At 47.2% G+C, this 12,537-nt stretch overlaps 1 protein-coding gene across 2 annotated transcripts in view; it reads left to right on the top strand.

The window, feature by feature from the left end:
- BRMS1L (BRMS1 like transcriptional repressor) overlaps window positions 1-12,537 on the top strand; it is an 84,328-nt gene that overhangs the window by 38,303 nt on the left and 33,488 nt on the right. For both annotated transcript variants that reach the window (XR_015299862.1, XM_086936919.1), the window contains 3 exons: window positions 7,697-7,761; window positions 10,286-10,325; window positions 11,690-11,767. Coding sequence is in view for 1 of the 2 variants with exons in the window: in XM_086936919.1 (XP_086793045.1) it covers window positions 7,697-7,761; window positions 10,286-10,325; window positions 11,690-11,767 (183 nt within the window). In the remaining variant the exon portion in view is untranslated. The remainder of the gene's footprint in view (window positions 1-7,696; window positions 7,762-10,285; window positions 10,326-11,689; window positions 11,768-12,537) is intronic.

The raw sequence follows: 12,537 nt of genomic DNA, 5'->3' as shown, positions 1-12,537 counted from the left end.
TGTTGAGGAGTGCAGTAAGCACACGTGCACTTAAACGCTGCACCATTTACATTACATTGAATTAATGGACATGGTGACAAGGGTCACATATCCGATTGTGTTGTAAAGTAGGGGTATCTGTGGCAGTAGAGGCGCTACCCAACAAAGTGTCAAACAGCATCCATGTCATCGCTGCGACTTTCGGCCAGTCCTGTTTTTACAGCCTACGACACTAAGCATGCTGGGACTAGTAGTTTGACTCTACGTATACCACGCTATCAGCCCGCGAGTCTCGGAATGTTCATTACAGTTACTTGAAATAAGGAAGACTGAAAGTCATCCCCATTACTCGTGACGTGGGGCCATTTAACAGCCATGACTGCAGCCTAGACACGGGCTGTGCTGAGACTCAGTCGGAGCCTCAGCCGCCAATTCCCACCCTCCCTATGTATTGTTGGGGAGGGGGGTGGGGGTGCTGGTGGGGGCAGGGAGCGAGCGGAGATTCAGCGCTGAGGCACGGGTAAAGAGAGGGCACGGGCGCCGTGAGCGGGGGTATCATTGACATAAGCTTGCGCTCTCACAGACTGCGGACACTGAGCCTGATGGCCTGCTGCCGCTGAATCCGAGCTCAGAAACATTGTCATGGTGTTATAAAGCGATTACCGCCTCCCCAGGGGAGGGGGCGCTTGGGTCATCCAGCCATTCACACATGTCATGTAAATACAACTCATATTGCATTACAAATGCTATAGGTGTTACATTTGCAAATGTTATAGCTATTGGCATTGTCATACACAATGCCAATAACTCAAACTTTAATGCTGCGAGACCTATTGCATTGTAAATGCTTGTTTAGTATGGGGTTAGCTGATCCACATGAGGCATGTAGTATTCAGCCGGTAGGCCACCCGGCCCAGGAGAATCCGGGCCAGGAGCTTGATCAGACCTCCTCTGCATTATTGCAGTTTGAATCTTGTCCTTCTGTATAGGCGCAGATAGAAATTCTCTTTGCGTATTGCCCAGCCACCCGAGGGCCACGTCTCTCAGAAATGGTGTAAAATTTACTGTTTGCCTACGTGTTGTGGAATAGTATGTAGTGCATATTTGAATCCGGTCAGCTGTCTCTCTGTAGCTTTGGCCATTGGGGTCTCAAATCTCCAGCACATAGTTAGAAAAGTAGGGTTTGCGAATTTCATCTGCTAGTGCCTTCCCAGGTCATTCTCACTCTTTTATTTACGTGCCGTATAATATTACTTTGAAATAGCCTTTCCCGATCAGCCGTGTTTTTATATTCCTTCAGTTTATCCATAAGAACTCTGTTACTGTTCGAAGTAGAACTGGTCTCTTGTTCGTGTAGTTTCAGCTCAATCTTTAGTGTAAGTAATGCATTGCGAATATCCCAGAGTATTCCGGTTCCTTTAGTTGTGCAGATTCCTCGTATTGGGACCTTAAAGACTTCCCATACTGTGGCCAAGTGTGTTACCGTGCCAATGTTACCCTGGAAAAAGTCAGTTATTTCTAGACCTAGTTCTGTATGGAACGCCTCATCTAACAGCGTTGTCGACATGAGCCTCCAGTTCCTATGAGGTGCCCTAATATCTGGTGGAGTCCATGTCATGTGAACCGGTGAGTGGTCTGAATATGTTTTTGCTATGTTTTTACTTTGGAGACTGCTTGGCGTCCAGCCAGTGATGAGGTCTAGACGACGTGGAGTGAACTGCAGAGTGGTGTATGCCCTCCTTAGCTGTGGGGAGAAAATGCCTCCAGGCATCTACCAAGCCGTGTTCCGCAGCTATACTTTGTACTTGCCTTTGGTATACCAGTGGGGTAGGGGGTTCGATCCATCTGACTTCAGTTCCAGTATCTTGTTGAAATCTCCTCCCTATATCACATGTGTAGACCCAATATCTAGTATCTTTCCCCATAGTGTAGTGAAGTAAGTGGGATTGTCTGTGTTGGGACCATAGCAATTCACAACTGTTACAGATGTGGTACCCAGTTTTCTCCAACATTATACTGTATCTGCCTTGCTGAACATGTGCCGCTCCTATTGGGACATAAGGGGTGGGATTTTTAATCAGTATTGCTGTACCTCTAGAATATGTAGAGTACAATGCAAAGTCTCTGCTCCGCCCAATGAGCAGCAAATGCAGGGGTAGCGTAGGGGCTAATATGTGTCTTCTGCAGTAACACAATTTGGATAATGTGCATATCTAGCTACACCAGTATCTATATACACTTCCGCGGGTTCCTCCAGACCCCTCACATTCCAGGTCAGGAAATGCAATTGTTGAAGAGGTGGTGATTTGTGTGATGGTAGAGTAAAGAGGAATCCTTGAGCTATGAAGCTATGATGTGGTAGTAATATGTCTGTGGATGTATGTGATATCCGTTTATTATGCAAAGTTACTTGTACTGTGCAATCCCCCAACTTCATTCCCTTTCCCACTCACACCGGCAATGTAAACTTGCTGGGATCAGATTTCCCATCACATCCCAAATAATTGTGAACGATTAGCTTAACTGAGACAGAGTTCAGGATTTAGAACAGGGGGGCTCTCCTTTTGAGGTATGCCAGAGGGCATCACAGTGTTCTCCTTCCCACCCCAATTAGTGGAATACCCATGGGGGGAGAGTGCTCTGTGGTACTGCATTCATCTGCTGTTATGTCCAAAAGTTACCACAGTACTCCGCCACTGTTATTGATGACTTCTGCCGTCTGTAATGGTTAGGGTTGGCTTGTGACCTTTTGCAGATTTATAGTGCCATGTCGCGTTTGAATGCCTTAGGCAGTCGACATCTTTACTTTATTCCTTGCTTGTACGACCGAAGGTGCTTTCATTCCGATGCCGGTGATGCTGCTCTTGATGATGGAATAGACAACTTATTGTTCTCTACACTGGGTGTGTTTTTAGGAGGTCTTTTACTTGCTGCGGATTGATAAAGAAGTGTTGCTTTCCTTGATGAGTGATTCTGAGGCATGTGGGGTACATCAGGGCATAGTCTGTTTGTGCCTGTTTCTCTTTCACCAGTTCAAACTTCTTCTTGCACTGCAATTGTAAAGTCTGAATATGTAATGCAAATGCATTTCCTTCGAACTGGAGTTGCCTCCTCTATCTAGCCACTCATAGTGCCAAGTCCCGATCCCGATAATTCAGGACTCTTGCAATTATTGGTCGCTGAGGTGTTCCTGGGGGTGGCTGTGGTCCCAGTGATGGATGTGCCCTCTCTAGCCCCATGTATGGGGAAAATGTGTCTGCCCCAGGGACAGTCCACAGCATCTGCTCAACGTACTCTTCCATCTGCCCTGTTTGCGCTTTCAGGCACTCCCAGTATCCTTATATTATTTTGCCTGGAGCAGGCTTCCAGGTCCTCCTTTTTTGCTGCCATTCCCTTCAGTAGTTGATCCATCTGTGTTATTTGTTTGCCTGTTGGTCAAAGTATCCTCTAGGTCCGATATTCTGTGCTCAACACCTGTAAAGGCGGTATTAGTGCTTTTTGAGCTTGATTGCTGTGAAGCCCATGCAGGCTGTCATTCAGTCCATCTAAGTCTCGATGGAGGTGAGACTTTGCTTCATGGCGAGCAGAAGTACTTTCACATAGTCTTCTTGACTTTGTGCTGCCTCAGGGGTGTCTCCTGATAAGTTCCAGCTCTTCCTGCTGTGTGTGCAGCACCACCTTAGGTTCCAATGGTAGTTTAGCTTGCTTCCCCTCCGTCCTTCCCATTTTCAAGCAATGGAGGCTCGCTGCCATCTTCACAATACTCAAGCTGGGGTTGCTGTACTTCAGTTTGACACATCTTCACTACCAATGCGCGCTATGCCACTGTACACAGTTATCTCTTTGCTGTGGCTTGTACCTAAGGTTTTGTTTCAGTTATTAAAGTCCTCCTTTCCCCTTTCACTCTTCGGGACTTTCTGGGCCAATAAAGATGACCCCACTGTTTGTTATATCACTACACGCTGTGTCTCATTGTCGTTTGTGCAAATGTCCTTCCAGTAACAGTGCAATATTATATTAATAGTGGCATATAGTTTGTACGACTGCCCACCTGTTTTTGTCACATAGGATCACGCTGCTTCGGCCTAGTTAGGAGTAGAGTTCTTTTGTAGCTTTATCCGTCATTAGTGCGTTTATATCATGTGCTTAAATATCCCCTGCAATGCGTACCCAGGGCCTGTCCTGCCCTACAGTTATGGCCTTTTGGTATTGCTGATCCCTGGCTGTCCCGCGCCGCTCCTTACCTCCCTTTGCAGTCTTGCTACTAGTGGGGGAGGAAGAGTTTTCTGTGCCTCATGGCACCGAACGCCGTTTCAGCTGGAGGTCTCGTGGTGGCACCGGTACTGTGTTGACACGTTATTCGAACAAGACGCCGGAAAGAGGAGACGCTTCATGAGAGCAGTGATCGTGAAAGCACGCACCCGTGCTACACCGGGATTTACCGGTTTTTGCCTATGAGGAATGTTTCTACCACATACTGGCGTCTTCATACCTTTTGGATGGTTTATAGCTGATACCGCTATCCGTGAACCTTGCTAATTGAGACGATTATTTATTTTGTGTTACCCAACTGGGTTGGAAGTATCACTGGAAGTGGGCTTTGCTTCAATTGGAACAAGCCATTTAGCCCTGAAGAGTTGTGGATTACGTTTTCCCACAACGAAACACGTGTCGGCTGGCTGTTTGTATTTATTATCTCTGGCATACGATTAAAGAATCCAAATCGGAACAAAGAACCTGCTGTTGGATGGTCTTGTTTCTGAGAAGTCAATCATTGTATTTGTAATTTATATGTGTGCGCAGGAACTTTGTTTACCGGTACTGTGTGCTTCCTGATTGTTGGCCTCCTCTTTAACAGGGGTCGGACAGTTAGTACCTTCAACCTCTGGTTTAGCAGATGCGATGCGAGGCCCTGCAGTCTCATGTAACGTCAGCCATGCGATGCATCGCTATTCTTCTCTGCGCGGCAGCTCTGGAGTGGTGAAGGCTGTATCTTACAATGGCGGTTCTCTCATGGGCCACATTTCGCTCTATCAGGTACCGAGCACTTAATGCTCTCTCCTGCTGTCTTTTTATGCCGTAAATGCCAGAAACCATGCAGGGTAATTACGGATTTGTGTTCCGGGATGCCAGATCCTCACTGGTGTGCAGCCATCTTGAGTGTGACCACCTAGAGCCCACTCCCCCCCGGGTACAGGACTTGGGTTTCTAAAGGAACATCGATCAATCCATCCGCATTTATAAAGCACCGCAAATCACCCGTGAGGGTCTCGTGGTGCTGGAGTTGCGAGCTGCTTTATGGTGCTTTGTTCATTTTATCAGCCAGGTCTCAAGTCCGTTCCTAAATTTCCGGGGCTATGCGGTGTTCCTAAAGTGCAGAGGTAGGTCGTTTCAGGCATTTGGCTGCCAGGTGAGAGAAGGAAGATCCTCCAATGTTGGCTCAGCAGATCCAGAGGTGTCTGTGAGGAAGAGGGAAGTGGATCGCAGGTGTCTGTTCGGTTTGTGGAAGGTCATTAGTTTGTTGATGTATGCTGGTCCGTCGTCGTACCGGGCTTTGTATATGTGGGTCAGCATCTTGAACTGGCTACTCTTCTAGATCGGGAACCAGTGTAGCTTCTTGAGGTGTGGGGAGATCTGAATCTGTCTGGGGAGGTCGAGGATGAGTCTTACCGCTGAGTTTTGTATTGTCTTTTAGTCTCTTCAGGGGGCATTCAGTGATTCCTACGAAGTGTTTCTGTAGTCCAGATTACTGGTGATTGTCTGAGTGACGTTTGTTCCGATGATGACTGAGCACCACCTGAAAATCTTACAGAGCATTCGTAATGTGTGGAAGCAGATTGACCAGACTGCTTTTACCTGTTTCTGCATAGATAACTTGCTGTCCAAGATGATGCCGAGGTTGTCGGCGTGGTCTGTCAGGGCGGGGGAAGGGCTGAGTTTAGCAGGCCATCATGTGTCGTTCAATGCCAAGGTGGTGTTCCTAAAGACGAGGACTTCCGTCTTGTACGTGTTGAGCTTGAGGCAGTTGTATGATGAACGTCACTGACTAGATTAAGGACATCTGTGTACGTTGGTTGTAGTGGCAGAGGCGTCTTCTGACAGCGAGAGGATGAGCTGGTGGTCGTCTGCATAAGAGATATTGAGTTTGTGCCATCTAACTGTGTTGGTCGGTGGTGGGGTTGTGGGGGGGGGGTCATGTACATGTTGATGAGGGTGGGGCTGTGGAACCATCCTTGTGGTATGCTGCAGATCTTCTTGGGTTCCGCGATTAAGCTGTAAATGTACATGCTGTCCATACTCCTGTCGTCTAGTGTTGGACTCTAACGTGTGAAACTTATTTTTCTTCAACGAAGCCTTCGAGTCGCGAGGTATAGTGATTCCACCTATTACTGGTAATGTGCCTGGGCATCTGCTCTATAGTTAGATATTTTTTTTTCTACGCCGTCTGGTTTCGGCTGTGTCTCCACCAAGCTCCTTGTCGACACCTTTCGGTGATAGTCTTCTGGTCTGTTCTCATTGTCCAGACCCATTGGTAAAGCAATCGTCGCACATATTGGCCATTCGGAGTTGTTACTCTTCCTGGTCATTCTCGACAACCGGACCTTTTAGACGCTCCATCGGTGGCCTTTCTTTTCTCAGTGTGTTTTATTGGATTGTCTAAAAATAATAGTTGGCTAAACATTTCCTCTCAGACATTATTGATAATTAAATGCTAAGCAATTGGTTTACCCGACAGTTCCAGCTGTTGATTACTTTATCAATACCCAGGTGCTGAGGCACACTGCGCTACCCCATTACCACATATTGCAGACATGGTATGGACATACACTAGGTAAGGAGATATGGATTGATATATAAATGTGTTTTTCGCTCGTCTGCATGCAATATAGATATGTACAATATGAGTCGAGGCAGGGATACTTTATCACTCAAATATGACTGCCCTCTCTTACGTATAGAGTGGAGGTTTGAACTCCGCTAGTCCTTTGGTTACATGGCTTACTTCTACTAGACTCTAAGGCGCTTGTGCTGAACGCCACAACATGTGAATGTCAACATGAGAGTACCCTTCCTCAGGTATGTCCAGCTTTGGGGCCCTCTCTCTGTTTGCTCTTTCATGAATCCTAATGGACCCAGCTTCAAATGTTTGCCATCTGCAAAGACTTCTTAGAACCACCTGCTATGTTTAGTCTGTAGAAGACCAGCTTTTAGATTCACATTGTCCGATCCATCAGCACATTTCCTGATCACGGACCTGGCTTCTGAGATTGGGAACCTGCTTTAATGCCGCCTTCTAAGAACCTTCGTGTAGAGGCTTCTCTTGAGGTCTTTTCCTTTCCCAAGAATGGAAGCTTAGCAGTGGAGGCCTTTTTTCTTTTTCCAGTGTGGAATAATTCTTTGGATGTAATTTCAGTTGGCTTGAGGGTGGCAAATGTTTTTTTTTGTGCCAGATTTCTCTGTGAGTTCAGGGAAGGTTTGAAGAACTAGAACAGCAATGGGATTGGTTTTCCCGTCGCTTTGCTAATTTCCATCTCTGTGAAGTAGTTTTAGCTGCTCTGTGTCTCTCATTTGACCAGGTCTGATTTCAGAATTGGAACTTCTATCTAAAGTGTGTATGTTAAGTTGGGCCAGCAGGCCCTTGTCAGAAATGAACTGTGTGTGATCAGGAAGGGGTTCAGAAAAATGTGTAAACCCAAACTTTCCTTAACTTTCAAACGCCCATATATTGTGTACATGCTGCAGGACCTGGACATACTGGAAGACTGGACGTCGATCCGGAAGGTAGGGCCGTCTGTTCGCCATAATACGGCATTCATGTAATACTTTAATTCCTTGTTCAATGGGGATTCCAGGGAATGATTTTTGTGCTGTTGTTGTGCTTTGTACAATTAGGAAGACTAGAGGAACCTTCTTATAGTGCTACACAGATCCGTCGCTAGTCCCTGTCCACAATCCCTCACACGCCTGCCCATATCAAAAAGTTGTTTATCTTTGTTGCTCACATGGTCACAGGTCTGGTTTGAGATGTTCAGTGTCTTACGACTTGTTGACTCTAACTTTGCATTTTGCTGCATTTATGAAGGATGTAAATCGACCTGTTGTCCTATTCATGAGTTCAAAATATGTGCATTTAAAGCATCATAGGCAACATGATAGCATGAGGAAACTAAGCCTCAAACATCTCAAGCCTGTATTGCCCCCTCCTAAGCTCCTATACATTTGTGTGTCTATCTTCCTGATGAAACAGAATCCGTATTACCATCACCTGCTTTTTAGAATCTCTGAACAGTTCACCTATTGAGGTGCCCTCAAAACTCTTGCTCCTTGCTTCTTCATGATCTAGGAGAGCTTTCAGCTCTTTGTATTCAGTAGCCTGCCGGCTAGGTAGACCTTCTGTACTGCACATGATTTGTTTACCTGATTGCCAACATTATATAGTCCCCCTTGGTAACCATCAATCCCTCCATGAATTGCTCATAGCGGGGCTGAAACCTTCTTTACATTTTTCATTTCCCCTCTGTCCACTACAGGTGACTTCAGTCACTCAGGTTTTTTTGGGGCCATAGAGTCGCAGCCAGTGTTGGTCTACCTCGTCTGACCGGAGGCTAGCAGCTGCTATTCCAGGTAGCAGGATTCATATGGCTGTTACAACCTAAGACTGCACCTCCTGCCTGGTGGCACTCTGGTTTCTCTGATCGGAGAATAGCAGTCAGTGTGATGCTTGCAGTATCACTATGATTTTTACCACCTACTAGAAGCAGGATGTTTTTACTCTGGTTTCACTGACCTGAGACTAGCAGTGGTGTTGCTGCTAGCTGTATCACTGTTTTTTAACACCTACTAGAAGCAGTATGTTGGTGTCACTCCGGTTTCACTGACCTCAGACTAGCAGTGGGTGTAGCTGCTAGCAGTATTACTTTGGTTTTTACCACCTACTAGCAGCAGTATGTTGGTGTCCGTCTAGTTTCTTCTACCAGAGGCTAGCAGCAGGTGTTGCTGGGGCAGCGTAGTTTATTTTTCTCCCACTTGAGACCAGCAGTGGGTGTTGGTGTCCGTCTAGTTTCTTCTACCAGAGGCTAGCAGCAGGTGTTGCTGGGGCAGCGTAGTTTATTTTTCTCCCACTTGAGACCAGCAGCGGGGTGTTGGTGTCCGTCTAGTTTCTTCTACCAGAGGCTATTAGCAGGTGTTGCTGGGGCAGCGTAGTTTATTTTTCTCCCACTTGAGACCAGCAGCGGGTGTTGGTGTCCGTCTAGTTTCTTCTACCAGAGGCTAGCAGCAGGTGTTGCTGGGGCAGCGTAGTTTATTTTTCTCCCACTTGAGACCAGCAGCGGGGTGTTGGTGTCCGTCTAGTTTCTTCTACCAGAGGCTAGCAGCAGGTGTTGCTGGGGCAGCGTAGTTTATTTTTCCCCCACTTGAGACCAGCAGCGGGTGTTGGTGTCCGTCTAGTTTCTTCTACCAGAGGCTAGCAGCAGGTGTTGCTGGGGCAGCGTAGTTTATTTTTCTCCCACTTGAGACCAGCAGCGGGGTGTTGGTGTCAGTCTAGTTTCTTCTACCAGAGGCTAGCAGCAGGTGTTGCTGGGGCAGCGTAGTTTATTTTTCTCCCATTTGAGACCAGCAGTGGGTGTTGGTGTCAGTCTAGCTTCTTCTACCAGAGGCTAGCAGCAGGTGTTGCTGGGGCAGCGTAGTTTATTTTTCTCCCACTTGAGACCAGCAGTAGGTGTTTGTCGCTCTGGTTTCTCTGACTTTGTATGAGTAGCAGATGATGGTTGCACTCTGGTTTGACTAATTCGGTCAGCTGCATTTCACACACGGTGTGTCTCCTGTTCAGAGAAAGCTTTAGAGACCCGCTCCTCTACACCTGCCACCCTCTTGAGTGTCCTACAGTTGCTGCCTATAGGTACGGGAGGGTTCATGTCGTGCTTTATTTTCACAACTGTACCCCGCACACACTTGTCAATATTGACATCACCTGTGTATAGACTCCTTTCTTTTTTTTTTTTCTTCTTGTGCTCTGCTTTGAGAAAGCTGAACACAACTTCTGTTCTTCTGTGTAGGCAGCATTGCATGTGGCCGCTTTGGGGGAGTGAGGGGTCTGCGGCGCATAGCTACTGCACAAAAAAGCATCGGAGAATGCTCTGCTTCTGTACTGCAGCACGGGGACTTTTGAAGCATTTAGCATCGGAGAGCGGAAGGGGTGCTGATGGGAAAGAGGTGCTCTGCTCCATTACTGCTGTTTGATTCTTGACTGCTTGTCTGGTGTCTTAACTGACGTTTCCAAACCTTGTTCTCATTGTTCTCCTCTCAGGCAATGGCGACACTTGGACCTCACCGAGTGAAGGCAGAAGGTAAGCCGTGGAGAATCCGTTCAGCCGTGGAGTAGAGTAGAGCAGCATTAAAGATGGGGAGGAGGCCAGTCTCTGTACAGCAGCTAGTCGAACTGGAGCTTCTAAATCTGAGCCGTATGTCTGTGTAGGGCACAGAGAGGAGCGAGTGAGCTCGACGTTTCACATCCGAAGTAAAGAAGCGGTGCTGCAGGTTTTTTCTTTTTTACAAAGAATGAATTAATAGATTTGCACTTTAGCACATGCTCCAAGTACGGACTGATTTATGAGTTGCTTGTCTCAAAGGCAAAATCCATTGGCTCCCAGGCAAGGCTGCCAAGCGCAAACTCACTGCAGCTGTGTGCGGCTGCGGTGCGTTGAATGTCTGTCCATGTTCCAATCTCAAGGAACCGCAAACATGTTTGGCTGCTATCCTTGCTCTGGTTCATCCAATACCCCATCTGCCAGACTTGAGGCATTTGTGTGCTGCATCTGAGCTGAGCCCTTATCTGCTCGTGGTCTGTGCATTGCCATTCTCACTCCCTTACAAATAATCTTCAGACCCTCTCTATGCCTGACTCCAAGGCCATGGTGGTTGACTTTGTTCTGTTTACCCAGTCATAAATTTGGACACCACTTTTAACGAAGGCCCTTTTTGCAATCCCCCCTACGGCATACCACACTTTTTCTGTCATTCTGCCACGCTGTAGCTGACTTTTGCTAGGTTCAGCTCTTTTTTAAAATTTTGTTTAGGCCCACTTGCATTCCTGTCCATACCGTTGGCTTGCAAGATGGCTGTGGGCGGAGTTCTCGCTGCTCACATCTGATCTGATCTGCTGCTTGTGAGTTAAAATCCCGACTGGGCCCACTGGCATTAAACCTTTCTGGGTCAATATTTCGACTCTCAGTAAACCTCCCTACCAGCACATTTCCTCAGAATTGCTACGAGTACAATGTTGAGGCAAATCTGCTCTTTCCAGGGCCACATGGTGCTAGTTTCCTGATCTCTAGAACCGCTTGTAGCAGTGAATTAGAGGAGCACAACTCATTTACTGGGCACCCCAGGTGTGGTAGTTAGTGGAGGCTTGGAAAAGGAACCTTGGTTCATGGCCTTGCAGGGGTAGAGGACAGAGTTCTCCAGTGCCCCCTAAAAGGAGTAGCCATGGCTGATGTATTTCAGGAGCGGAGAGAGGTGAGAGACTTGGTGTGTGTTTTGAGACGAAAGAGATGTGTGCGGTGTCTCTTGGAAGCACACACATTGTGCCGTAGTGTAACAACACTTGGGGCAGGATGAGCATAGCGTCTTTCTAGTCTAGCAGACTGGTAGGTTTTCGAGGAGCTGTTTGGCACTAACATCCTGAAAATTGCCTCTTTTTTTTTTTTCACAGATCTGGTAGAAGCTTCACTCCGCTCTCCAGGGGCTTCGCCGCGTCACAGTTCCGGGCGTGGTCTTGCTGTATCTGTAGGTGAGGACACTGTCTGGGGGGGATTGAGGCATTTTCAGAACCAGCAGTGTGAGCATTGGTGCTTCATTTGCAGTAAAATCCTAATGTTATAACTTGTTTCTGACATGTTGATGTGGCATTCTCTGCATACTTCTGCCATCTAGTGTTGAGCTCGGACATTGGCCGTTTGTCTAGTCTGGAATGTGCATGGGCACCAAGTCCTGGTTAGATGTTTCTTTTCGCCACTGGGTTCAGAAGTGTATGGATGGGCTCACTCTACATATTCCCACTTTTTCGTGGGACTGTGTTGAGTTTCAGATCAACTCAACACCTAGAATTGGAGAAAACATTTGTCTGCACTTATCCACAGCAACCTTTCACAACCACCGAGGCCTCTGGTCTTCCTCAGAGGTGTGTAACCCTTTGTCTTCAAAGAGAATGCACACAGGGTGTTGGACTGGACTCCCTTCCACTACTGTTCCCAGTGCTAAGTATCCGTAGTCCGATCATCACCTGGTCTGTAACCTCTGCTCCTTTCACGACAATGTTGTGTACAAACTCTGCTTCTCTTTTCAGTCAAAAACACCCTCTTGATACTTAGGGGAGAGATGTTGGGCACACCAGAAAATGCATCAGCAATTCCCCAATGACGCACCTTGCATTTTCAGATATGCCATAGGCTTTCCCCCCCACCAACTATCACCTAGTCTAGAAGCAATCTTCAGCTGCTCAGACGAAGAGGCAGAGGTTCCCCCGACCTCTACAACCAGTGGCCCTCAAACAAAAACCTT

The sequence above is a fragment of the Lissotriton vulgaris genome, chromosome 9, assembly GCF_964263255.1.
Source record: "Lissotriton vulgaris chromosome 9, aLisVul1.2, whole genome shotgun sequence".
NCBI lineage: Eukaryota > Metazoa > Chordata > Amphibia > Caudata > Salamandridae > Lissotriton > Lissotriton vulgaris.
This window is presented reverse-complemented; position numbering and strand designations above follow the sequence as displayed.